Genomic DNA, 27,577 nt, shown 5'->3' with positions numbered 1-27,577 from the left:
CTAATAGTAAACTAAAATTTTTTGCACACAAAAGTGAAATACTATTGTATCGTGAGTTTGTTATCAATATACGGATTGAATTGTGGCTTGAGTGCATCATTACACCCTTATAAGATAACAAATCAGGCCATTTCTGATTTCACGTTAAATGTCAACCGCACATGTTAGTTTGGTCTCCAACATCCCCCACTCTTTGTGCTATGGCAGTGCTACATCAACTATGCAACACCTCATCTGGGTTAATTCTATTAAACTGGTTAAATTATTGAGAGACTGTGACACTTGAAACCCATACCGAGCCTTATGTTGTCTGAGCCTTTATGTTGCGTGTTGCACAAGAAAAGACGCAGACGAACAAAGTGCCTTGGGCCTTTAAAACCTTTTATAGAGAGTCAAACATTGCACAAGACCTAAACAATGGACTATTCTGGCCAAAAGCCTTGTGGTTCATGCCTCTTCCATTCATGCAGACCCTATGGAAAAACTGATCCTCTTAAGGCAAGTAATTGCAAAGCATGAGTCACGCAGAAAGGCATTATTCTATTTATTAATTTCATTAGGTTAATGATAACATCACTGATCGATACAAGTGCCTAGAAGGAAACACTCAATTTATTAAAAAATAAATACTTATATTATATTATATTATATTATATTATATTATATTATATTATATTATATTATATTATATTATATTATATTATATTATATTATATTATATTATATTATATTATATATTTGGTAGAGATGGACATTAAGAAATTCTGTAATTACTGTATTTTATTTCTTTTTAATTTGAAAAAGTACACTGTAAAAAAATGTAATGACAAAATTCAACACAATAAATATGAATACGATAAAACATATTTTAATAAGTTAATCAGGTTTCAACCAAAGTTTTTAAGTTTTAGTTTATTTTAGTCAGTTTGATTTAAGTTGAGATGACTAGAAACATTCATCTGATTCAACTAAAAAAATTAAGACAGCAAGATTTTTTACAGTGTATGTAAATTAAAATATTTTACACAAACATTATTATTTATAATCCAAAATAACGTCTACTAAAATAACAGCCTTTTTATTTTAAAGGTAAGTTAATGGACAATATGCATAAACAACGATAAAATATTGTGAATAATAAAACAGTAATAAACTAAAATGCAAAACTGCTAATATATAGCCATATAGTCTAAATGAATGCATGGGTCCAAGACAAAAAGCGGGGTTTTCAAGAATCAAAACAAAGAATATGTAATAAATGTACTAATAAAACTTTATTTCTGGGCATTACAATGTGTTCTATTTAATTCTACTTTTTCTAAGAGAAAGTAATGCCTAGCATTTACTTTAAACACGATATATAAAAGACTCCAAGTAAAATGTAATTCAGTGTACCATAAAATATATATATACTTTGCCATAGTCTTGCTGCAGGTTTTATCCACTTGCCAGCAAGAAGTTTTTAAATATACTTAAAAAAAAATTTACATTTTGTATACTTTAAATATATATTTTTACTATGATTTTAACATTGATCTTATGAGGGCGGCCATTGTAATCTTTTCGGCTCGAGACTTCCGGTCTCATTGACTTTCATTGATTTTTAGACATTAAAAACTGCTCGTTATGCTGCATGATACTGCAAACTATTATTATTATTATTATATTACTCTACTTTTTATGTATAGCTATGAACACATTTGTTTGTAGAGCAAGTAGTTTGACCGTTTTCTTCCATTTCTATAGTCATTTCTCCCATAGACAACTGACAACTCCCATAGCTTCACCAATATTTAGATATTTTATTTTCACTAAAAGTTATTTGAAATATTAAAGAAAGATATTACATGCCTTTTATATTGTTTCTGTGTATATAAATATCACATTACAGGGCTCAAAACTGCAACTATTTTGGCCACATATGCGCCCAAAATTTAATCTACGCGACCTCATAACACATTTAGGAGCATTTGTGTGAGTGCATATATTTGTAATGCAACCTGTTCTGATTGGATGGTAAACGTTGGTGGACAGCAATTTTAGATCACTCCAGAGGTGCTCAATTGGGTTTAAGTCAGGGCTTTGGCTAGGCCATTCAAGAACAGTGTTTATACAATGACCGGTCTACCGTGATTGTTTTTGTTTTCAATTTGCGGTAGTGCTCATTCATTTTTGGTGAGTGCTTCTAAATTTATGAAGTTAGGAGCACCAGTGCTACCACGTAAAAACATTCATTTAAAGCCCTGCAATAATACATTTAATTTAATGCAGACACTACCAAGAGCCTCAATTTGACCTTAAAGTCAGAAAGTTCTAGGATATTGGTGGACAGACATTTTTAGCTCCCTACAGAGATGTTCAGTTGGGTTTAAGTCAGGGCTCTGGGACATTCAAGAACAGTGCTCATATGGTGACTGGTCTTCCCTGGTTATTGTTGTTTTCAAATACAATAAAATAATTGATATACAATTTGAGGTGGTGCTCATTCATTTTTGGTGGGTCCTTCTAAATTTATGAAGTTAGGAGCACCAGTGCTCCTAAGTAAAAATATTAATTTCGAACCCTGCAATAATACATGTAATTTGACTCAGACACTACCAGGAACCTCAACTTGACCTTAAAGTCAGAGAATTCTAGGATATTGGTGGACGTTGGCAGACAGCCATTTTTGGTCCCTACAGAGATGCTCAATTGGGTTTAAGTCAGGGCTCTGGTTAGGACATTCAAAAATAGTGCTGATACAGTGACCAGTCTTCCCTGATTGGAGTTGTTTTCAAATACAATAAATCTATTAATATACAATTTGCGGTGGTGCGCATTCATTTTTCGTGGGTGTTTCGGAATGTATGAAGTTCAGAGCACCAGTGCTACCAAGTAAAAACTTTAATTTCGAACCCTGCAATAATACATTTCATTTGATCCAGACACTACCAATAGCCTCAATTTGACCTCAACATAAGAAAGTTCTAGAATATTCTGCAGACACAAAACATGTTCCCTTGCGCACCTAAAAAAAATCATTGTACACATCATTTAGCATCGAAGAGGTTTTCCAGCCAAATAAGGTACAACAGAGGAAAAGCCTTCAGCATTTAAGTGTGCTTTTGGTATGGTTCGGAAATACCCAACACATCTGCCTGCAGTGAAGCCGCGTTGATGGAGAGAGATACTTGGCATCGGCACGTGTGCAGATGTGACTCGTCTTTCCAAGCCCAGCATTTCAACATCTGCCTTTCATTTACACCCTGCTTTATAGCCCTAGAACATATTTATTACAGGGCCGTTTCATGATCATTATAATAATTCAGTTACCCAAGGTCTGAATCAATGAGCATTTATGTAATTTTGCCACGTAGTTCAAGGTATTAGTGATCCTGAACAGGCCAAAAAAAGGTGCAGGCCTGCTAAATCAAACAGACGTCCCCGTATTTTAACAGCTTTGCCCTATTACTTCTACAACTGGATGGCCTCCGAATCTCAGAGGGATCAAACCACCTTTTATACTTTGCAAAAATCACATATAATTATTGGCTGGGGCTCAAACTCCACAGTCTTAGACACTTAAATATAAACTGGCATGTCTGGATGGTCAAGTTCTTGTTATCTGAAGTTAACTGCTACTTGAGTGTATTTAGGGGCGGAGTCTTTGGTAGGAGGTGTGGTGTAATGCTAATGATTTTGAAAGGTTACTTTGGCCCCATTATGGCGCAAAACCAATGCTAGTAGCATTCTCCGGGGAGGAAAAGTCATGTCCAGTGCTTAGAAATAAATGCACTGTGCCTCATTTATAAAACATAAGCCTGATCCTGTGCTTTGGACTACATCTAATGACTACAGTATACGCAGTGGATCTGACATCTTTTCAGGTTTGTTAAACAGTCTTCGTTTAAAGTCAGATGAATAAACTCTTGATAACAACAACAACAACAGAATAAATGTATGGTTCTCCACTATGCAGATATACCGCTTCTATTTAGAATGAGTTTTTATTATAATAGGTTTTATATTTATTTATTATATATTATAGGTTTATTATTATTATATTATATAAGTATTTAATTAACTGTCGATTAGTTAATTTTTAAAAATGAAGTATTAAAATAGATGTTAAAGGGTGGTCCACTATGATATCATATTTTAAACTTTAGTTGATGTGTAATGTAGCTGTGTGAACATAAACAGCATCTCTGCATGTAAGACGCTCAAAGTTCAATGCAAAGTTAGCTTAGCAAAGATTACAATGAACGAATTTTGGAGACAACAAAAAAATACTTCCGGGCCAGTGAGATCACAAACGTACTTTTACCGCGCACACACACTGTGCAGCGAAGGGGCGTGGCCAGAGATGCTGTAATGTTACAGCAGAGGGAGCTGAAATGTCTTCCAAACGCTGCTATTTCCACAGAGCTTGTTCTGTTTCTGTATTTGGGCTTCCAAATGACACGACACAAAGACAGACGTGCTTACAGTTCAATATTAATTATGTTCCAGAGAATTATAAAACACATAGCAAGCATGATTTGACAAAACACAGCTTCCAGAATCTCTCCCAGTTCAGAGCTGGATTCAGTTAAAATCTCCTCAAAGAAGGAGCAGCTCCAACAAGCAGAGGCTGTAGCCTGTGAGTTTTTATTTGTTAAAATTGATCATGACAAGTACAGTGTCTGGCTTTAATGTTGTCGCAAAGATGTAAACAATGGGAAATGCTGTTTGGCTGTTTAGCTACAAATTCATATTTATCAGTCAAACTGCTGTAAACACACACACACTTCACCAGCGTGTGCATGTCTCTCTATAGGCAGCTACATCTCAGATAATGAATTCGCAAAAGATATGAGAACGATTCATATCATCACATGCATATTCCGAATATATGTGAAAGACGTTGTGTAACGCGTTGAGTTAAAAAATACAGGAGGGCTCGCCTAACTCATGTAGCGTCAGAAAAATAAATCAAGGCTCACACAGGTCGCATCCCACATCGAGTGCTTTATTCTTCTGTCAACAGCGTCACTGTGTATTACAGAACAATAACTAAATCTGAGCATCAGAGAAAAATAAAAATAAACATTAGTCCCACGCACATGCATTTCTCATGTTACACACGTCTACAGACAGTTCAGGCACACACACACAATGGCAATCTCTCTTAAAGGAGCCGCACCCCATTTTCACTCGTTACAGACACTAGTCAGATTTTATTTTAGAGAGCGGGCATGAGGTTGACTGACTGTTAACACAAAAAGTGTGTGCTTGTACGGGCGTGACATGGAGCCGATCCGCGAATCACAGCACATTATGACACATGACCTCTCTGAGTCACTTGAGGGCGGGCCTTCCAGACGAACTAGGAAATATGACAGTCGTTTTTATGTTAGCCGAGTAGCTGTATATAATCAAAGTAAGATTTATGAAAAAATAACCTGATTTCCTTCAAGTGAAACATGAGCACACATTGCTTTGCATCTTATAAACACAACTAAGCCTTAAAATTACATTCTGAACCACTCCTTTAAGGCAACAGAAATGGCAAAGCCATGTAATACTCATGGTGGAAAATGATGAAAAGTACTGCATATACAGTATGATATCTAAAGCTCATGCATGCATCAGGAAACTAACCAGGCTTTAAATAATAACAAAATGCAAAAACAGGATGAAAATCAAAAAATAAGAACCTAGAAAAATGATTGTATGTGATGTACGTGTTTTGTAATTTAGGTTAAGTCTAGATGCCACTGCAGTGTTTCCCAGACATAGACTTTACTTGGGCGGGCCGCCCAGGTATATTAATGGCCACCCCAGTTTATTTAGTGACACACTTTTTTTTTTTTTTTAACTATTATTATTATCATCCTTTTACACTTTTTTGTATCCGCCCAATATAAACAAGCAAGAGAGATATTAAATAATTAATTCTGTTATCTAAACGACTCAGAAAAACTTTATTAAATATTCGGAGTGGACGAAATTACATCCAAATTGGCTGCAGAATATTTGTACACCATTAGAAATGGTTAATCAACTCATTTATCTTATTAATTATCTATCTTTTATTCTTGTAATTATTATAATTTTTAGAGATAGTCTGTTTTTATTCCTTTTTTTCTGTCATTTATTTCTCATTTGCTGTAAATTTTATTAATTTAATTATGTCAATATCTAAAATGCTTTGGAAATACTGTACAAAATGTCATGCCAATAGAGAAGCAGATTTACCTGTCAGTGGGTGCACATAGCTCCTGAATAGCACAAAAGAGAAATACTGGACTTTTTTTTCCAGCTTTAACCCATTTAAAAGAAAAAGTTTAACACACATAATAATAAAAATAGTGTTTAAAATCAAATTAAGTTTTGTTTGTCGCATATAGTTAACTATTTATGTGCTGTGGGTAAAAGGTGTGTTTCAATCCGGCGACCACCGCAAGTATATTTCAAACCTGTGGGAAGCACTGCACTGACACCAATGCAATTTCATTTTATTCATTATTTTAAATGCATATGTTTTGTTATGGCTACGTCTGTCTAGTATCCACAGCACTCTGACATGCTTGACTCACAAAAAAAGGAGCTAAAGACAAGAAATTCAATAAATGAGGGCACATTGCATATCATTCTCTGATTTGTCAAGCCCCTCTTATATGGTCTCCAAGGGTCGCGTATCATTTGTTGAAGTACATACGGTGTGGACGAAGATGGTTTTTCTGAAACGCAATAAAAACGTCTGGACAAGGAAAAACAAAAACGTACTAGTGTAAACAACACCTTGAAAATGTGAGAATTAGTAAGCAAGAACTCTCAGGCCCCAAATTACACTAATATGTTTAGTTTTAAAACGCACAAGTTGTGCTACGGTTACGCCTTCTAAACCGTCCACTCTAAATCGGGAGTTCACAAGCCCTGAAAACTGAGCTTTTTGAAAACGTTTTTCGTTTTAAAACGCTGCTGCTCCGTGTCAGTGTGGATGAGGGAAAACGGAGACATCTGAAAACAGAGGTATGGCAGCAGACATTCGCCTATCTGATTGGGGCTTTTTTCTCAATATTAAGTGCACAAAGTTCAGTCTTGCACCCTTTCCTTAAGTTCAGACTTTGCAAGTTTGATATGTGTAACAAACCCCCGACAACTAGTCGGCTAAATCTTCAAAGGGGTGTCCTTTATAAAGTCATTGGCAACACCCTGGCTATGTTGTTTCACTATCTTAACAACAAAATTAAAAGGAACTGCCTATTTTCATTTTGATATTAACAACAGAGACCAAAAATGTTGAGGAGTCCTGTAGCTACATATTTATATGACCGTCATCTTTACTGTATGCTGCCTCCTTTTATTTTCATCGAAAAATACGAAACACCATGTCTCTTTTGCTGAAAATCAGTTTTATTAATCAATACTGGCCATTATAAAAGTATAACGTAAAATAAGTTTATATAATATAGGAAATAAAAGGCAAACAATCGGTCAAATGTGCAGAATCTGTGTACGTGGTTACATTAATATACTAACTTATCTCTGCGCTAAGCCAAAACATGTTACCTGAGAACAAGTAATAGATTCAAAAGGCCAAAGAGTCGTTAGATAGACACAAGATGAATTAAAGATCACGTTTAACAACTATAGTGACATTATATCCAGCGGTATATCCTTGATGAACTGTCCGACGTGCGCTGCTCTCACCTGGGGAGGTGTGCTCAATGCACCCGCTGACTGCCTGGAGCTCAGAGGTGTGCATTTGCTGCAGCACATGCCAGGGTGTGTGTGGTCACGTGATGTGCATTTTCAGTGGCGAAGTGTGGAAGGAGATCTGTACAGAAACGCTAGGTGAAACTCCAGCGTGGAAGTGGATCGTTTTCATCTAAAACGCAGTTATAAAACTAAAATGTATTAGTGTACAGTAAATGGGGCCTAAGCAAACGCTGAATAAATGCATGTTCTTTTTTGATCAACAACCCAAAAAAAACAAAAAAAAGGAGTGAAAACACATCCTAAATTAAGTTAGATTTCTCTGAACACAAGATTACATGCTATTTGCACGGAAACGCATCTTCTTTTAGGAATGCAGGAAATAAAGACAAAAATCCTGCGTAAGAACCATTCTCATGAAGCAGCCTAATTTATTCCAAAGATTTTACATTATTGAATACAATATTAATTGTGTGTGTGTGTGGGAGGGGGGACAAAAAATGAAATCAAATCACAAAAACAACTTGACATTACACTTTCACCTACCACAGAATCAGTCCAAATCTACAGACGCTTTGTAAAACTGCCCTAGTTCCATAGTGGAACCAACTTGTGCTCATCTTGCTCAATTTTAATCTTTAATTAAATATCTAAATCCCATTCCCAGCATGCACCCGCTTTAAAGTCAACATTAACAGGCATTTACTTTTGAAGTTGCTGAAATTGAGGTGACATGAGTAGCTTCTGAGGAATCGTTCACTAGAACAGTATTGCGCAACAAGCAAGATCATCAAATGCAAACTATGCAATAAAAAGATGCAATGGTTACACCTACAGTACATTAGCCTTGAATAGAAATGCTTATGAAAGGTTTGGACATTGATGAGTGAAGACTTGTGTTAAAAAGAGTGAGATGTCCTTTTCAAAGTTCATTTATCAGTACTGTATCTCTAATTTAAGACACCAGTTAAGACAGAAGCCTTTATATTAAACAGTTAGCGATATGTATTTTGACAATAAACTATGTACACTGGGGAGACTAAACAGGTTTCGGAGTATTCTGGCATCGATATCCAAATCCTGCAGCCAAGAACATGTGTAATGTCACCTCACAGACTGCTGGTGTGAACAAACCGTAAAAAGAACCACCCTCATTGTTACAACACCTACGAAACAATAAAACCAAACACTGACATCACAAGCTATAACAACATTAAAAGGTTTACGAAAACACAGGTAAGCCTAGACAATTTACAAGGTGTCTCCTCTTGACAACGTGCTGTTTGGACATAAATGTGTGCAGGTATACAGCGGTCAACATTTGAAGTGAATCAAAATAAGTTTTAAAATTGTCCTAAGACAAGAATGAATATATATATATATATATATATATATATATATATATATATACATATATACATATATATATATATATATATATATATATATACATATATATATATATATGTATATATATATATGTATATATATATATGTATATATATATATGTATATATATATATGTATATATATATATGTATATATATATATATATATATATATATATATATATATATATATGTATATATATATATGTATATATACATATATGTATATATACATATATGTATATATACATATATATATATACATATACATATATACATATATATATATATATACATATATACATATATATATATACATATATATATATACATATATATATATACATATATACATATACATATATACATATATATATATATACATATATATATATATACATATATATATATATATATATATATATATATATATATATATATATATATATATATATATATATATATATATATTCATTCTTGTCTTAGGACAATTTTAAAACTTATTTTGATTCACTTCAAATGTTGACCGCTGTATACCTGCACACATTTATGTCCAAACAGCACGTTGTCAAGAGGAGACACCTTGTAAATTGAAACGTAAGAAACACAGAGACATTTCCAAAAGTACCATTGTTTTAGCTTCCGCAGAAAAAAGGGATACAGTATTGGAATGACATCAGGGTCAGTACAATAGCAAAACTGTAATTTTTTGGAAAAACTAACTAAGTTTTGCATGAATAAGGGATGGCCGGAGCAATCTGATGAGGTATTTATTCTGCTTATACAATGAGGCAGTACTATTATCTCATAAAACAACCTGAATAGGATAAACTTGGGCTGGGTGATTTAAGGGTTTTGGGGATATATCGATATGATTGCCCAATGCGATGCGGTATCATACAATAACGATCATATCGATATGGGTTGAGGCCACATGTGGCCATTTTGCACGAAACAGACCACTCCAAGGTAGCATGCGAGCTCCACTTGGACAAATGTGCGCATGCGCAAATAAATGATTCACTCCTTGAGTCACACAAAAGATTTGTTCAAAATTAACGAATCGTTCAAGAATGACCCATCACTGAAGCGACATGGAGAAACATGCAGTGCCAGTGTTGTATTGAATCTGACTCCCCGAACAAATCTGACTCTCCTCGCGTGCACGCACATCACACAGTGCCTGCAGCAGTCACAGCGGTTTATCTTGAACCTTTTTATCGATCATTTATTTCTTCCGCAATTGACAGCACGAACGAACATCGAAACCTTGTCAAATTGACAAGCAGCACCTGAATGTGCTCAAAAGAATTAAAAGCGCCAAAGTGGGATGAATTTATACCGCATTTTGAAAGTGAAAGCACCTCATATTCACTGATTATCTCTGCGTTCTGGTCTGTTATAAAGACTGTTTACATGCTTATTTATATGCTTAACCAGCATTTCATCACTGTACTCTGAAACAATTTCGTTACTTCTCATTTCTATAGTCTATTCGTTTTCGTATTCAAATCTCCTTATTTAATATTTAGTAAAACAGGTTTAGTCAAAACAAAAGAAAAAGTGTAGGATTTTTACATGGAGTGAAAGACTTATCTTTAGATATCTTCGATATGTGCACTGTTTAATAATTGTGCACAATACATACTTGTAAATGTGTAACTAAAAAAACATATAGAGCTGATTTAACTGTTGTTTATAAATTATACAAATATGGTATACAGGATTACTTATAACAACACTGTAATTGTGACATAAAATACTGTGTGTTTCATATTTACATTCAACGTGGTTCTTTTCTATCATACATTATTTTTTGTTGTGTTACTATTTAAGTGTGTTCCTTTTTTACTCTGAAAATGTAGCTGTTTTCTATGTTCTGTTTATTTGCACAACAGCACAATAGTACTGTGTATAGTGTTAAGCAGGAAAAAAAACCTGTACTCTATTTATTTATTTATCAAAGATTTTGTTTATAATTTGAAATGTTGTGCAATGTCGTTTAAGCAAGAGAAAAACCTGTACTGTATTTTATTTATCAAAGATTTTGTGCAGCTGTTTTTTTGTGCAGGGAGGGAAACTGGTGTTTGAATTATATTTTGCTCAAAAAATGTTTAATAAAGTTTTAATAAAGGCTTTACCTCTCAAGTAACCACTTATGGGAAAATACCGGATATATATCACATACCGTCATTCCTCCTTAAAATACCGGGATTTGATATTTTGCCCATATCGCCCAGCCCTCGGTCAAACTGGAGAAAAAATAATGACACTTATGTCATTTGATTTCAAAGTTACGATGAAACAATGACCATTGTGCCAAACATTCAAATGTAATGGGAGAGAGAAAAAAATGTTAAATAGAATAATAGGTTATTTACTAGATTTAGATGTGCACAGCACTTATAAATAGGGACAGTTGAAAGCAGATCTGCAGCTGCAGTTTAAGCAAACTAATGACATTTTTAACCTACAGAGGTGGAATAAAAGCATTTACGCAGCAATTATAAATGGTACACTTCAATACTAGGTTCTGAAGTGGGCTATAGCTGGCATATTTAGTCAGACTTTTGAGTCATTATGTGGTCCTACAGAATTGTGATCAGGAAGAGAGCATGTAAACACAACACATGTTCACTGCCTCACATAAGTCTTGTCGTCGATCCCAGTTGTAAGAGCAACAAATAATAACTTGACTTCTAGTCGAAAAAAGGGGCAGAGGGTCAGATTTTCTGATGAATCATCTGTTGAACTGCATCCCAATCATCACAAATACTGCAGAAGACCTATTGGAACCCGCCTGGACCCAAGATTCTCATAGAAATCAGTCAAGTTTGGTAAGGGAAAAACATGGTTTGGGGTTACATTCAGTAAGGGGACGTGAGAGATTTGCAAAGTGGATGGCAACATCAACAGCCTGAGGTATCAAGACATTTGTGCTGCCCATTACATTACAAACCACAGGAGAGGGGAAATTCTTCAGCAGGATAGCGCTCCTTCTCATACTTCAACCTCCATATTAGAGTTCCTGAAGCAAAGAAGGTCAAGGTACTCCAAAAGATGATTCCAAAGAATCTTGATGAACTCTGGGAGTCCTGCAAGAACGCTTTCTTTGCCATTCCTGATGACTATTAATAAGTTATTTGAGTCATTGCAGAGATGACTTTATATTCTATTCTGTACATTATTTCTGTTAAGTGACACTGTCCTAATGAAATAATTAAATATCAAGGCATGATCATGTTTTATTTTGGTAAAATAAGCGTAATCTAGAGGCCTTTGCCTTTCATATAAGCCACTTCTGAAACCAAATTATCAACTAGAAGTCAAGATATTATTTGTTGTTCCTAAAACTTGGATAGGCGACTAGCCTTTTGTCAGGTAGTGTAAAGCAGTTTCATATTTAGTGGCACAAAAATGTAAAGGTGACGTTCCTACAATAAATAGACCAGCAAGCAGTCAATAAATAATTGTTAAGTGTCTATGTTGTGACTGTGAACTTCACAAGCTAGTGTAAGGTTAATTCTCATGAAAAACAACATGTTTTCAAGCAGGTTTGGGCTCACAACAGATTTGCTTCCAAAAGAATGTGATCCTTGAAATGTCAAATATGCGAATTTCCATTGGATTAAAAGATTCTTATTTCAAAGACCAACATAACTATGACATTATTATCTATTAAGTCGTATGAACTTTGAAGTTAGATAATAATAATAAGAGTGTCTTCCTAACTGGGAACAGCATCAAGGTAGGCGCCCAGATTTCTCCTTAAAAATATGAAAGCTCTTCTGTAAAAATTAAGCCAGAAATAATCAAAATGCATCACTGAAACAAGCATTCAAGTTGTTTATTACTGCTTACGATGGGAACTACTTCTTGTAATTATCTGACTATGAGGAGAAATGTTCAGAGTGGATCAAAGAGAGAAGTAAATTTCACATAATGACAAAGAAAAATATTAAGACATTCATAAACTGCATGTAGGATAAACAAAATGATGCTACAATGTTATAAAAAAACCTCAACAGCACATTTTGTAAGTGACAGCAGAACACAAACGCAACATCAAGGACATGGCAACATTGGTTGAACTGCTTCAGTTCATAACCAAATTAACCAACCCACCAATAGAGCTGTGTGTCAAGGCCTAAACAGACTAGCTGAAGCTAATGTCCTTGTCAGTCTTCTGCTAAACTTAGAACTTCACATACTATTGACATTTTAAAAATAATAGCTTTCTTCAATGAGGGGATTTTGCCACAATGGCTTTTGTTTATAAAAGAACGTGACAAATACAAGAATCCCAGAAATTATGAGGAATGTAGCCAATGATATGACGATTTAAAAGCTTGGGAAGTCATTCTTATTTTGTGAGTCTTATGCATCAGATGTTCAGCTGATTGACATGGGCGTGCCGTATAAAGGTGAAACTAGCATTAGTCTCTTTAGTGATAGAAATGTAATGATATTCTAAATGAAATTAACCTCGAAAGCCGGTAAATATCAAATATGTAAATGTAAAATGATTTAATTTTAAATGTCTATCAAAGACCAATGTTTTATTCACAGAAAACACCAGCATAGCTTTGTTTACGACATTACTATCAACATGTCCACGTCTTACTGAACTTTGAAGTGATATAATAACACAGGTGTCTTCAGACTAACGCTAATAACTTCCTGACTGGAAGCAGCGTCAAAGGTAGGCTGTCAGTGTTGCCAGATTTCTCCACATGCTAGCTATTCTGACAAAATAAGTAAAAAAAATAATAATAACGAATTGCTTCACCAAAAGAAACCAAAACATATCGACCCAGATATTCATTATTACAATATTTACAATACCAACTCTATCCTGCAAGCGTCTGAACATGAGAAAAGATTAGCAATTGCCTTTGACAGCTCGCTCACAGCGGTCATTCAAAGTGAGAAATCATCTCACAATGTTGACAGAGACATATCATGACATGCACACACATCACACGTAGGATAAACACGCATTTAGCTATAATATTATATAAATAAGCAAATAGTGAGCAAATTTGATTAGCGACATTTTACAAGCCGACATGGCAACACCGGTTGAACCGCTTCACACTAACCGAATTAACCAGCCCACCAGCAGAGCCTGTATGTCAAGGCCTAAATCAAGCTAGCTCAAGCTAACACACTTGTCAGTCTATACAACAAACCACAAAGCGAACACCTTATCGTATCACATAACGTGCCATTTTAGCTGAGTTTGATGAATAAACCGATTGACAAACACACCGCTGCGCCATAATATTATTATGATGATTACTCCAAGCACCGAGGCCTGTCAGAAACGCCATCTCGCCGCCTCCTTCAGCCCCCAACCACTATAAAACACACCCGCAGACCCTCCCTCTTCGACCAGGGCGTTTTATCCGCAAGTCCTCGTCCGTGTGGGGCTTTCTGGACTCACCTCGGAACCTGAGCTCGTGCTGCGGTTCCAGCAGCAGGACCTGCTCTGGCCTGGCCATCTCCCACTGCAAACGCTCGGACTGACCGCTCGGACTGACGGGGGCGACGGGCTTTGACGGCGGAGGCTGTAGTCGATGAGGACTTCTGTTACATTTATCGAAATAAAAAACTCCACGCGGCAGTGGAAATAGCTCAGTGTTACCCGATCCGCCAGCGACTGTTGTGATGCAGCAGGAAGGGACTGTTGGAGAGAGAGGGAGGCTGGCCGTGACGTCACTCCCTGCCCCTGCAGTATGCACTCAGTAGTGGCGACTGATGTGAAGGGTGGAGGAGCTGATCTTAATGGGTCATCTGTGCATCTTCAACACTGTAAAATATAATGTAAATACGCAAATCTAATAAACTTTACAGGTAATTTAACTATGCATCAATTAATCTGACTAATTAAAATTTGTATAACTCAAAATTAAGTTAACTAAAATACTTAAAGACTGATTGTGTTCAAATAACATCACCTATATACTATATAACTACAGGTTAACTATGTTTACATATTACTTAATTATATAATAACTCAGTGGTTAGCACTGTCGCCTCACAGCAAAAAAGGTCACTGGTTCGAGTCCAAGCAGGGCCAGTTGTCATTTCCCTGTGGAGCTTGTGTCCAAAGACATGCGCTATAGGGTAAACTAAACTGGCCGTAGTGTATGAGTGTGTGTGAATGCTGGAAGGGCATCCGCTGCGTAAAACATATGCTGGAATAGTTGGCGGTTCATTCTGCTGTGGCAACCTCTAAAATGGAAACTAAGCCGAAAGAAAATGAATGAATGAGTATTTTAAATTATTAGTAACTAATAAAGTTATGATTACTAATAAGCTTAACTTTTCTGATTTGATTGTAAAGCTGCTTTGAAACAATAATTATGACGAAAAAATTATATTTAAAAAAGGTAACTAAAATAGACTGAATAATTATGTTAATGTAACATTTAAAAAATGCTGTCATGACTTTTTCATCACCTTTGTACACTGCATGTTATGGTAACTTTGCAACATGTGTATTATTTGTACCAACATGCGATGACCTCTATAGAAAGTTGTACTATTTTGCATGTTTAATAATTGAAAATGGCTATGTTTAAAACAACTTTCATTCATTCATTCATTTTCCCTCGGGTTAGTCCCTTTATTCATTATGGGTCGCCACAGAGGAATGAACCACCAACTTATCCAGCATGTTTTACAAAGCAGATGCCCTTCAAGCTGCACTACGGCCAATTTAGTTGATTCAATTCACTCATAGTGCATGTCTTTGGACTGGGAGGGAAACCGGAGCACCCGGAGGAAACTCACGCCAACACAAGGGGAAATTGCAAACTCTACACAGAAATGCCAACTGGCCCAGCTAGGACTCGAACCAGTGGCCTTCTTGCTGTGAGACGACAGTGCTAACCACTGAACCACCGTGTCGCCTAAACATAATTATACAAAAGTTTTATTACTGTTTTGTACACACATCTTACTAAAACACCTTTATTTCTCTATACTGTAGGTCTCAATGAACAAATGCATAATTCACACAAATATATTTGAGATATTTTTGATACACCAGAATATATTTTAGAAACATGCGCCATCATTGTATTTCATTATTTTTTTTACTACTGAAAATGTTAAAAATGTAGCTAAAACTATGAAATAAATGAAAGATTTTAATTGTTGTATGAAGATACACACTCCACCACTTTATTAGGTACACCTGTACAACTGCTCATTACTGCATAATTTCTAATCAGCCAATCACATGGCAGCAACTCAATGCATTTAAGCTGCGGTCACACTGGGCTTTTCCTCCCATAGACTGCCATTCATACGCACGCGAATGCGTCAGACCGGAAACGCAGGGTCATGCGTCAAGTTTCGCAGGTTGCTGCGGTGCAAAGTTCAAGGTTGGTGAATTCTGACCTGCGAAATCGCATCACTTGACTGCGTGAGACCAATCGAGGATCAAAACAGGACCTCTCTGGACAGAAATTTAAAACAGGGAGAAAATCGCTCGCTATTTTAATGTCTAAACATCTTGTTTAATCCCGCCCCTTTTCGCAGCGCCGCACGACAACATTTCGCACACACAAAGCCCAGTGTGACCGCAGCTTTAGGCATGCAGACATGGTCAAGACGATCTGCTGCAGTTCAAACTGTGCCTCAGAATGGGGAAGAAAGGTGATGAACCATCTCTAGGGTTTACAGAGAATGGGCCAAAAAAGAGAAAATATCCAGTGCCAAATGCCAGAGGTCAGAGGAGAATGGCCAGACTGGTTCAAGCTGAAAGAAAGGCAGCAGTAACTTAAATAACCACTCGTTACAACTGAGGTATGCAGAAGAGCATCTCTGAACGCACAACATGTCCAACCTTAAGGTGAATGGGCTACAGCAGCAGAAGACCACACCGAGTGCCCCTCCTGTCAGCTAAGAAGGAAGACAAGGCTACAATTCTCACAGGTTCACCACAATTGTACAATAGAAGATTGGAAAAACGTTGCCTGGTCTGATGAGTCTCGATTTCTGTTGCAACATTCAGATGGTAAGGTCAGAATTTGACATCAACAACATGAAAGCTTGGATCCATCCTGCCTTGTATCAACGCTTCAGGCTGGTGGTGGTGGTGTAATGGTGTGGGGATATTTTCTAGGCACACTTTGGGTCCATTAGTACCTGAGTATTGTTGCTGACCATGTCCATCCCTTTATGACCACAGTGTACCCATCTCCTGATGGCTACTTCCAGCAGGATAACACATGTCATAAAGTGCAAATAATCTCAGACTGGTTTCTTAAACATGACAATGAGTTCACTGTACTCAAATGGCCTCCACAGTCACCAGATCTTAAGATCTCAGATCCCCAGTACTAGTAAGGTGCACCTAATAAAGTGGCCGGTGAGTGTATGGATGTGTGGTTATGCATGCATTTTAAATATACACCACAATATGTTTTAAAAAAGACAGAAATAAAGTTTAAAAAGTAACCAAAATGCTTACATTTATCAAAAATGATCAAGTTATTCATATACTAGTGAAATATAGCCTTACTTTTTATGTAGATATGAGAATTGTTTTTTTGTTTTTTTAGATTCTAATAAATATAATGGGTCATCAAATTGTAAAGGTTGCATAAAGATATTGCACTCTTAAAAACAAAGGATCTCTATTGCCATTCAAGAACATATATCATCTTTCTATTTCAAGGTTCTCTGCTATTTAAAGGTTTATATAGGAAACAAAATTTGTTCTTTAATAGCATTTAAACTGCTATCTTTGATTATATTATTTTATTAAGTTTGTTCCTCAAAAGCAGTGCAGAAGGAATCTAAGAATTAACATGAATTAGTTTTTTCCTCAGCCAAGTTTCTAGATCGCATTGTTACTTGCAGAATTAGCAGAGTTAATTTATGCTCGGACTGGCAGTTCTTAAAGGGCCGCTCGTTTTACTTTCCTCAGCACAATTAAAAGATCACCACGGACCCCCTGCCAAAGGAGACACATACCACAAGTGTCATATTTATATATATAGCCCAGCAGCCAGCGCAGAACAGATCCACAATCCCTCTGAACTAAAGGCAGACATTTGCACTTCTCTTAGACTGAATAATACAATAAAATCAGAGCATTTTGAATTTCATATCATTTTATTATTAATAAAGAGCTGAACAATTCCCTTTTGCACATTCACAAATGAACAAAAAACATGTTAATTCCAAGCCTTCTCTGCAAGACAAAATAATAAAGAGACACATAGATAAATGACAAAAGAAAACATAGGTTAATTTACGTCTGTGTATGCTGAATTCCATTGGCAAGCTGTGGTAAAGTATATAACAATTGCCTGACTACATGTCTGTTTATTTACACAGTTCATCCAATGTGTGGTAGTATCTACAAGGATGTCATTCACAACTTTCTTAGGGCCAGCCCAAGACTGTTGGCACTGCTTTTCAACTGAAACGACCAAACTACACCAGACAGCACAATAAAGAATCCCATTCAAGTGTGGCATGTAGTTCCATTCAAAGGCATTAATGCAAAGCCTGTGTTCCCCAATAAGCAACTGGATAAGTGAATCACAGGATTTGCACAAGGCAAAAAAACTGCTATTTTTAACATTTTGATGCATCGTAAAGGCCCTTCAGTGAGATTAATAAATGAGTGATGTTTCCTTTCAGGGAAAAAGATAGGAAAACACTGGAAAAAATTACTGGAAAATTTACAGTAACTTACTGTACGACTGTAAATTTACAAGCACTCTGTAAATTAATAATTACAATTTACAGTGAAATGTACAGTAAAGTACTGGCAATTTTGGTTGCAAGATTGAAAATTTACAAGCGCACTGTAAATTAGTAATTACAATTTTCTGTACAATTTACAGTAAAATACCGACAATTTTGGCTGCAAGACTGTAAATTTACAAGCACGCTGTAAATTAGTAAGTACAACTTACTGTAAAATTAACAGTAACTTAATGACAATTTTGTTTGCCAGTAAGACTAAATTTACAAACGTACTAAATTAATAATTACATCTTACTGTAAAATGAACAGTAACTTGACAATTTTGGTTGCAAGGCTGTACATTTAAAAGTGCACTGTAAATTAGTAATTACAACTTACTGTAAAATTTACAGTAACTTACTGGCAATTTTGGTTGCAAGGAAGACTGTTAATTTACAAGCGCACTGTAAATTAGCGTAATCACAATTTACTGTCAAATTTACAGTAAATTACCGGCAATTTTGGTTGCAAGACTGTAAATTTACAAGCACGCTGTAAATTAGTAATTACAACTTACTGTAAAATTAACAGTAACTTTTAATAACAATTTAGGTTGCCAGGAAGACTATAAATTTACAAGAGCACTGTAAATTAATAATCACAATTTACTGTAAAATTTACAGTAAATTACTGGCAACTTTGGTTGGCAGGAAGACAATACATTTACCAGCGCACCATAAATTAGTAATTACAATTTACTGTAAAATTTACAGTAAATTACTGGCAATTTTGGCTGCAAGCCTGTAAATTTACAAGCGCACTGTAAACTATTACAATTTACTGTAAAATTTACAGTAAATTACTGGCAGTTTTAACTGCAAGACTGTAAATTAGTAATTGCAATTTACTGTAAACAGTAACTTACTGACAATTTTGGTTGCCAGTAAAACTGTAAATTTACAAGTGCGCTGTAAATTAATAATTATAATTTACTGTAAAGTTACAGTATCTTACTGGCAAGTTTGGTTGCCAGGAAGACAGAATTTACAAGTGCACTGTAAATTAATATTTTTAATTCCCAGGAAGACAGTAAATTTACAAGCACACTGTAAACGAATAATTAAATTTGTAATGTAAAAAAACAGCATGATTGTTATTTATTATTTTGTGTGCTTGTAAATTTTAAAGACGTACTCGCAATCAATTATTACAGTAAGTTACTGCACATTTTACAGTATTCTTTAAAGTGTACTTTTAAAAAATACTTTCTATAAATACTCCAAGTAATCCTTTTTTTTGTCTTCTAGAAGAAAATATTGTTGAGCTAAAATTCAGAGATTAACTACAATTACTGTAATAAGGCTATAAATCTCTCTGCTTTTATTACTGACAGCACATATTTTGGAGGGGAAAGTATAATTATTGCACTTGTGAGTTCCTGAAAACATGGCGTGCACTGGCAGCTCCGCAAATGTTATCACAGTACAAAGGACGGGAAATTAAATGCCCAAAATATCCATTTTGAACACACATATAACGTGCCTACTGCATGTGTAATAATATCCACGATAGACTTTTAAAGTACCAAAACATATGAGGAACTACAGAAGCGACATACTAGCAGAATATGCTGTCGTGTGTTACACTGACATGTGCGTTTAGATAAAACACAATTTAAGCACATTTTATTCTTGTTATTGTGGGTACGCAATTGACAAATCAAACATTTTATATTATTCACATATAAGTCAAAATTGTAACAGACAATGTTCAATTTTTGGTTATGAATCTATATTCTACATGGTTTAGAGTAACCATTGTGTTAATGCACTTCAACAAACAGTGTGGAGCATTTTTTAAATGCAAGTTTCTAAGATTGTCAATAATAAGATGAGCAATGAACAATTCTTAAAGGGACAGTTCACACCAAAAATTTAAAATCTGTCATCATTTACTAATTCTTCACTTGTTTCAAACCTTTATGAGTTTCTTTCTTTTGTTAAACACAAAAGGAGATATTTTGAAGAAAGCTTGAAACCTGTAACCATTGACTTCTACAGTAGTTGTTATTCATATGCAAGTCAACAGGTTACAGGTTTTCAGTTTTATTTAAAATTTTGTCTTTTGTGTTCAACAGAATCAAACACTTTTAAAAAGCTTGGAAAGACTTGAGTTGAGTGACAGTAAATATGGTGTACATTTTCAATTTTGTGTCAACTATCCTTAAAGTTGTTTTTTAAGCTGTTTTAGGCTCTAATGAGAACATTGAGGCTGAAAAATTGAGCGTCAGCAAAATATTTGGTATCACCTTACAACTTTAAAGAGTTTAGATGTCTTGCTGTTTGAAACAAGACTAGTTTCCAGATAGGATCCTTTTTTTTAATCCCTGTCCAGATAGTAAAAGCAAGGCCAATGTGCAGGCCAAATGTTATTCAGAGAAAGAATGAGAAAAGATGAAAAATGTTTATGAGACAATTTGGCAAGACCTCACTAAATCCTTCAATCCATTAAAAAATGTAATAAAAGGAACAGAAAGAGACCGACTGCCAACTAACACAATTGGTTAAAATGCTATTTCACACGGATGTAATGGACACAAAGAGTGCTGGAGAAAAGCCTAAAATGCACTAGAATTCAGGCATTTGGCTCATACCAACATCAGAGTTACTATACAAAAAAACAGTTGGAGAAGCACATCTAATATTATGAAACTGCTACTTTTGTAAGTCATTGCCCAATTATGTACTGCAATAACCAATAATGGACATGCAACTGCACACATAAAAGTCTATTTGACCTGTTTGTTAGTCTAGAAAAAGGTTGAATTTTTTGTTAAGGATCTGGCAACCAAAAAATGGCTAATAAGAATGCGTTACTATTGTTATATCAGTATGTGAACTGATTAAATCCACAATGCTGAACTCACACATCATTATTGACCTATTGATCTACATGATCTGCATTAAACTCCTACTATTTCACCAAAAAAATAAGCTTTATAGAGCTACTAGAGATTATATTTGGAAGATTTGGCACTTTTTAAATATAACTGCATCTCAAAAAAGGGGGTGCTGACCAAGGCTCAGACTTCTCTAACTAACACATATTATTATCCACGAAATAAGTCCCAGAGTTATCTTTAGCTGTATGTGTAGAACTACCTCATCATTTTATTTTTCATATACAAAATATAGATGAAAGCACACACAGCCTTGTGTCCGGTGATGTGCAACACAAATAGAAACAAACTGGAGCAAATCTCATCGAAACATGTTCATGCCACATATTATTTAAAGCAATATTTTATGCAATTAAGCACAATTATACAGCTGTACTGTTCTTTATTTCTCTTAATAATTATTATAATTTGTCACTGTTTCATACTAAATGTTATTAATTACAAACATATTAGTCCTAATAAGAGACTTCACCTTTACATTAAGCAAAAAATATAATTATTATTTAGATTTGAGTATAGTATGACCCGAATATGTTTATGAGATTTATTTTCATCATATAAAGACGTGCAAAAATAGTAAGACAAGAAAGCTGTGTTGCTTGCATCTGGAGTGCTGAAACCCTTAAAATCTACACTCATATAGCCAAACTTCAAAGAGTAGGACAGTATCTGATCTGTTAAGCGACTGGTTTTGTTGCTGTTTGATTCTGGGTTGAGATCTAGAACAGAAATGGATCTGAATAAGGTAGAGCAAGTGTACATTTTTATCTTTCTCAAAGAAAGTGATCATTGCATTGGGATTCAGACTGTAAAATCTCATTCTATTGTTAACTGCACTTTGTATTTGGCTCCAAAAGGAAGTGTCGTTAAGAAACTTCCCCTATGACATCACATTCTTCATTTGCTATTCTTCTTGGTTACTAAGAGAAATAAGGGTGAAAGGCTGGAGAGGATCTGGCATTTTTTTTTATGAAGGCGTCAGCAGCAAGTGCGTTCCCTGGTCGATACTGATGGTTGGCGACGGAGTTTAAAACCCTTGACTGCAGACCCGCCCTCCGCATCTAAAACTGGGATCCTTTCACCTGTAAAAATGACAAAAATTGAGAAATGACAATGACAACATTATGTATAAGAGTTGATTTGTTTGTTTTAGAAGTCACAAAAACCATGTCATGCAACCACAAGATATGGAGCCAGGTCAGTCTAAAATATAATACAATCACTAAATATAATTCTTAACACAATTCAAATTTACAAAATCCAAATTGAGTTCACAAAACAGGATTCCTAAATACACAAATCCAATTCGTAAATTTAATACATGATTCATAAACACAAAATCCAATTCATAAATTCCAAACGGGATTCATAAATACAAAAATCCAATTCATAAACTCAAAACATATTCCATAATTACACAAATCCAATTTGTAAATTTCAAACAAGATCCATAAATACACAAATCCAATTCGCCAATTCAAAACAGGATTCTTAAATACCCAAATCCAATTTGCAAATTCAAAACACTATTCATAAATACACAAATCTAATTCGAAAATTCAAAACACGATTCGTAAATACATAAATCCAATTCGCAAATTCAAAACAGGATTCTTAAATACCCAAATCCAATTCGTAAATTCAAAACACGATTTATAATTACACAAATCCAATTCACAAATTTAAAACACGATTCATAAACACAAAATTCTATTTGTAAATTCAAAACAGGATTTATAATTACACAAATCCAATTCACAAATTTAAAACACGATTCATAAACACAAAATTCTATTTGTAAATTCAAAACAGGATTTATAAACACACAAATTCAATTCTTAAACTAAACATTATCCATAAATACACAAATCCAAAACAGGATTCATAAATACACAAATCCAATTTGTAATTCAAAGCACGATTCATAAATACACATATCCAAAACAGGATTCATAAATACACAAATCCAATTCGTAAATTCAAAACAAAATTCATAAACCCAAAATAAATTCGTAAATCCAAAACAGGATTCGGAAATACAAAAATCTAATTCGTAAATTCAAAACAATATTCATAAACACAAAACTCAATTCGTAAATTCAAAACAGGATTTGTAAACATACAAATCCAATTCGTAAACTCAAAACCTGATACATAAATACACAAATTCAAAACAAAATTCATGAATACACAAATTGAATTTGTAATTTAAAACACGATGTATAAAGACACAATTCCAATTCGTAAATTCAAAACATGATTCATAAACAAAATTCAATTTGTAAATTCAAAACACACAAAATTCAAAACACACATAAGTACACAAATCCAATTCATCTGGCAAAAATATTTATGATTTTAACTTTATGAATGCATGTATGGATTTTATTTTGTAAATGCATTATTTTTGAGACTGATCTGACTCCATACAAGACAGCTTGTTCCTCAATGGGGAAACTGCCAAGCTCAATGGTAAAAGATCTGTATCCACTGTAACCCATCCACCGCCCTGGGTCCAAGTGGCAAGAACAAGTATCCAGCGAAGCTCTATTCTCACCACCATCCGGATCAATTATAGATCATGCATTCATTATCATTGTAATAATAGATGGGAGTTGCAATAAACCTGCTTGATTAAGAAGTTCACTCAAGGAAAGATAGAAACAATTAAAAAAAAATCACAGTGATATGAATGAACGGTTCTTGTTAATGGGACAGTTCACGTAAAGTCGAGAATCTGCTGGTGATTTATTCATCCTTTCTTTCTTCAGCACAACATTCATGTAATGCGATTGCAATGTTAACACCATTTTGAGAGTCAGATTAGATTTACTGGCAAAACAATGTTAATACCCTCATACCTATATAATACAATAAATACCTAAACACACCATGTCAGTTCATGAGTGAATTTGAGACATGGGTATTATTGTTTCTTATTTTTTCTAGTACATGTTTTATTGCTCTAATTGACTTATAAAGAAAAAAAATCTCTTTAAATGTTCTGCTGAAGAGAAAAGTTACCTACATCTTCTATAACCTGAGGATGAAGGAATTAAAGGGTTAGTTCACCCACAATGTTTAATTCTGCTTTTTAATTAGTGACCATTGTGTAGTTGCAATCTTATGAGACCTTCGTTCAACTTTAAAACACAAGTTAAGATATTTTTAGAGGAACATTCCATGTTCCATTCCATTACTGCAACCAAAATGGTAAAAAGCCTTGGAGTAACGATTGATGACCAACTGAACTTCTCTGACCACATTTCTAGAACTGCTCGATCTTGCAGATTCGCACTCTATAACATCAGAAAGGTCTCATTGTTCAAGCTCTTGTTCTCTCCAAACTGGACTATTGCAACTCTCTACTAGCCGGGCTTCCAGCTTATTCTATCAAACCTCTTCAGCTGCTTCAGAACACAGCAGCACGAGTGGTCTTTGATGAACCCAAAAGAGCACATGTCACTCCGCTACTCACCCATTTGCACTGGCTGCCAGTTGCTGCTCGCATCAAATTCAAAGCTCTGATGTTTGCTTACAAAGCGACCTCTGACTTTGCTACTTCTTATCTGCTCTCACTTCTGCAGATTTATGTGCCCTCCAGAAACTTGCGTTCTGTGAATGAATGTCGCCTCGTGGTTCCATCCCTAAGAGGTAAGAAATCACTTTCCCGAACTCTCGCATTCAATCTGCCCAGTTGGTGGAATGAACTCCCTAACTACATCAGAACAGCCGAGTCACTTGCTGTCTTCAAGAAACAACTAAAAACTCAACTGTTTAGTCTCCACTTTCCTTCCTAATCTGCAACTGCCTCTCTGGCTATACCACTAACTGTGCCCTCTCTCTCTCTCTCTCTCTCTCTCTCTCTCTCTCAAAAAAAAAAAAAAATAATAATAATTTCTAATGCTTTGCTTCTTAGACTTTACACACCTGAAACGTGTCTATAGCACTTGTTCACTGCTGCTCTTATAGTTGTGTAAATTGCTTCCTTGTCCTCATTTGTAAGTCGCTTTGGATAAAAGTGTCTGCTAAATGACTAAATGTAAATGTCACTTCAGAAGTTCAACTGTAATCGTAAGAACCCTTTTGTGTGTCAAAAAAAAAAAGATTTTGTTCGCCAATATCTTCTGCATCACATTAGGATGGACATTTACTAATGAATATGACACTTGCAAATACCCCAGCTCAAACAGTAGCCGATTGCAGATTAATTTCATTGGCTGATGCTTCTATGACGATAGCGTCAGCCCCATCTTCAGACATGACCTCCGTCAAGCGTTGACACTGTGTGAATCGGGTGTTATGTCAGCCTTTCTGCATTCTTTACTGATTTTACTGAAAAGCCATTCACACATCATTTTTAAAATACTTATGTTTGTCCATATTTATCCAAAAGTGAATTTGGCAGCATATGTACTGCATACAAATTATTTTTTTTGTTTTTAGCTCACGCTTGCATAGGCTACACTGAGATCTAATGCTGTGTTCACACCTGACGCAGTATGCGCAGATAAATCACGATATTCGCGTGTAAATAGACGCATGAACATTTTGAGTTTACTCGCTTCATTTGCGCATCAAATCCGCAGTGAGCTCATAAACTCTTCCAGAAACTATACCTGGATGATGGATGATGGAAGCTTTCAGCGGTGCTTCCCAGTTTGATCAACTGTTGTCCGGTGTCGGCAGGTGGATTTCCCCCCGGGACACCAACAACAGGCACTAAGTCATAAGCACGCCCCTACAAGAGAAAGCTCCTGATTGGTTAGTTCAGATTTTCCAACTTGAGCGATTTGCATGAATTGTGTCATTCGCGCAGCCTCATTCGTGCATATCACGCTGCAGGATGTCTATTCGCGTCTTTGCATTGGCTTAACATGTAAATCACTCGCCCTTGACGCTTCTTCCGCGTCTGGTGTGAGCGCAGCATAAGCGTGTACTCACACGAGGCACAGTTGTCTTGAACTATGCTCAGGCGCGATTGTCCTCCCACACCTCTCCCCCTACGTCATCGATGATGCGACTATTCAGTTTAACAGAAGAGAATCACTCTCGCTCCGTACATTATAGTTTGCTTTGGTTATATTGTTTTGTATTATTTTAAGTTGTTTTGGATGCAGTGACACACAGTCAGATCTTTTGCTGAACAGATCCACCACTTTTGACATTCATAATTGTTCATGAAAGTCATTGTGCTGCAGGTATTAAGAGGTTTTGAGAAGTAAGAATGAATAATACTGTAAATCCATCTGAAACAGTCTCTTAATAGTGACGTCGGGTCTTCAGTTTCGTGTGCTTTGCACTCACACTACAAGCATACCGCACCAAAGCCCAACTGAACCGCACTCTGGCACACCTCTTCTAAGGCCAGGGCCGGCCATTTGGACCACTCACCACTAACGAATTTTTTGAATAAAGAATAGATTCAGAATCGCGAAAAAAGAATCATGATGAATGAATCATCTATGAATCGATTTTTCCCCCACCTTTACTACCCATAGTAAATGCCCACCCTGATGAGGAAAAGAAGACAATGGTGTTGTTTTTACAGTTTTTTTGGTGCACAAAACTGTTTTTGGAGCTTCATATGTTTACCACTAATCACATGGATAATTTTGGAAATGTTTTTGGTTCCTTTTCTTAACTGTCAACATCTTGAGACCATAGCTGCCTATAGAGGATGAGAGAGCTCTCGGATTTCATCTAAAAATATCGTAACTTGTCTTCCAAAGATGAACGAAGGTCTCAGGGGATTGGATTGACATGAGAAAGAGTAATTAATAAAGTAATTTAAATGTTTCTGTGAACTAACCCTTTAACTGCAGATTTTTAT

General features: G+C 35.4%; 2 protein-coding genes across 3 annotated transcripts in view; both read right to left on the bottom strand.

Moving 5' to 3' along the window:
- Positions 1-14,778, bottom strand: part of LOC130231088 (vesicle-associated membrane protein-associated protein B/C-like) — a 52,697-nt gene extending 37,919 nt beyond the window's left edge. For both annotated transcript variants that reach the window (XM_056460486.1, XM_056460487.1), the window contains exon 1: positions 14,518-14,778. In XM_056460486.1, the coding sequence (XP_056316461.1) occupies positions 14,518-14,575 (58 nt within the window). In that variant the 5' untranslated portion in view covers positions 14,576-14,778. The remainder of the gene's footprint in view (positions 1-14,517) is intronic.
- A 3,406-nt stretch (positions 14,779-18,184) lies between these two features.
- The window catches only part of rab22a (RAB22A, member RAS oncogene family), a 35,766-nt gene continuing 26,373 nt past the window's right edge, over positions 18,185-27,577 (bottom strand). Inside the window, exon 7 of the mRNA XM_056460485.1 lies at positions 18,185-22,826. Coding sequence (XP_056316460.1) covers positions 22,723-22,826 — 104 coding nt within the window. The 3' untranslated portion in view covers positions 18,185-22,722. The remainder of the gene's footprint in view (positions 22,827-27,577) is intronic.

This window comes from Danio aesculapii, chromosome 6, assembly GCF_903798145.1.
Source record: "Danio aesculapii chromosome 6, fDanAes4.1, whole genome shotgun sequence".
NCBI lineage: Eukaryota > Metazoa > Chordata > Actinopteri > Cypriniformes > Danionidae > Danio > Danio aesculapii.
The sequence above is the reverse complement of the archived record's forward strand: the minus strand, read 5'-3'. Positions and strand labels throughout refer to the sequence as shown.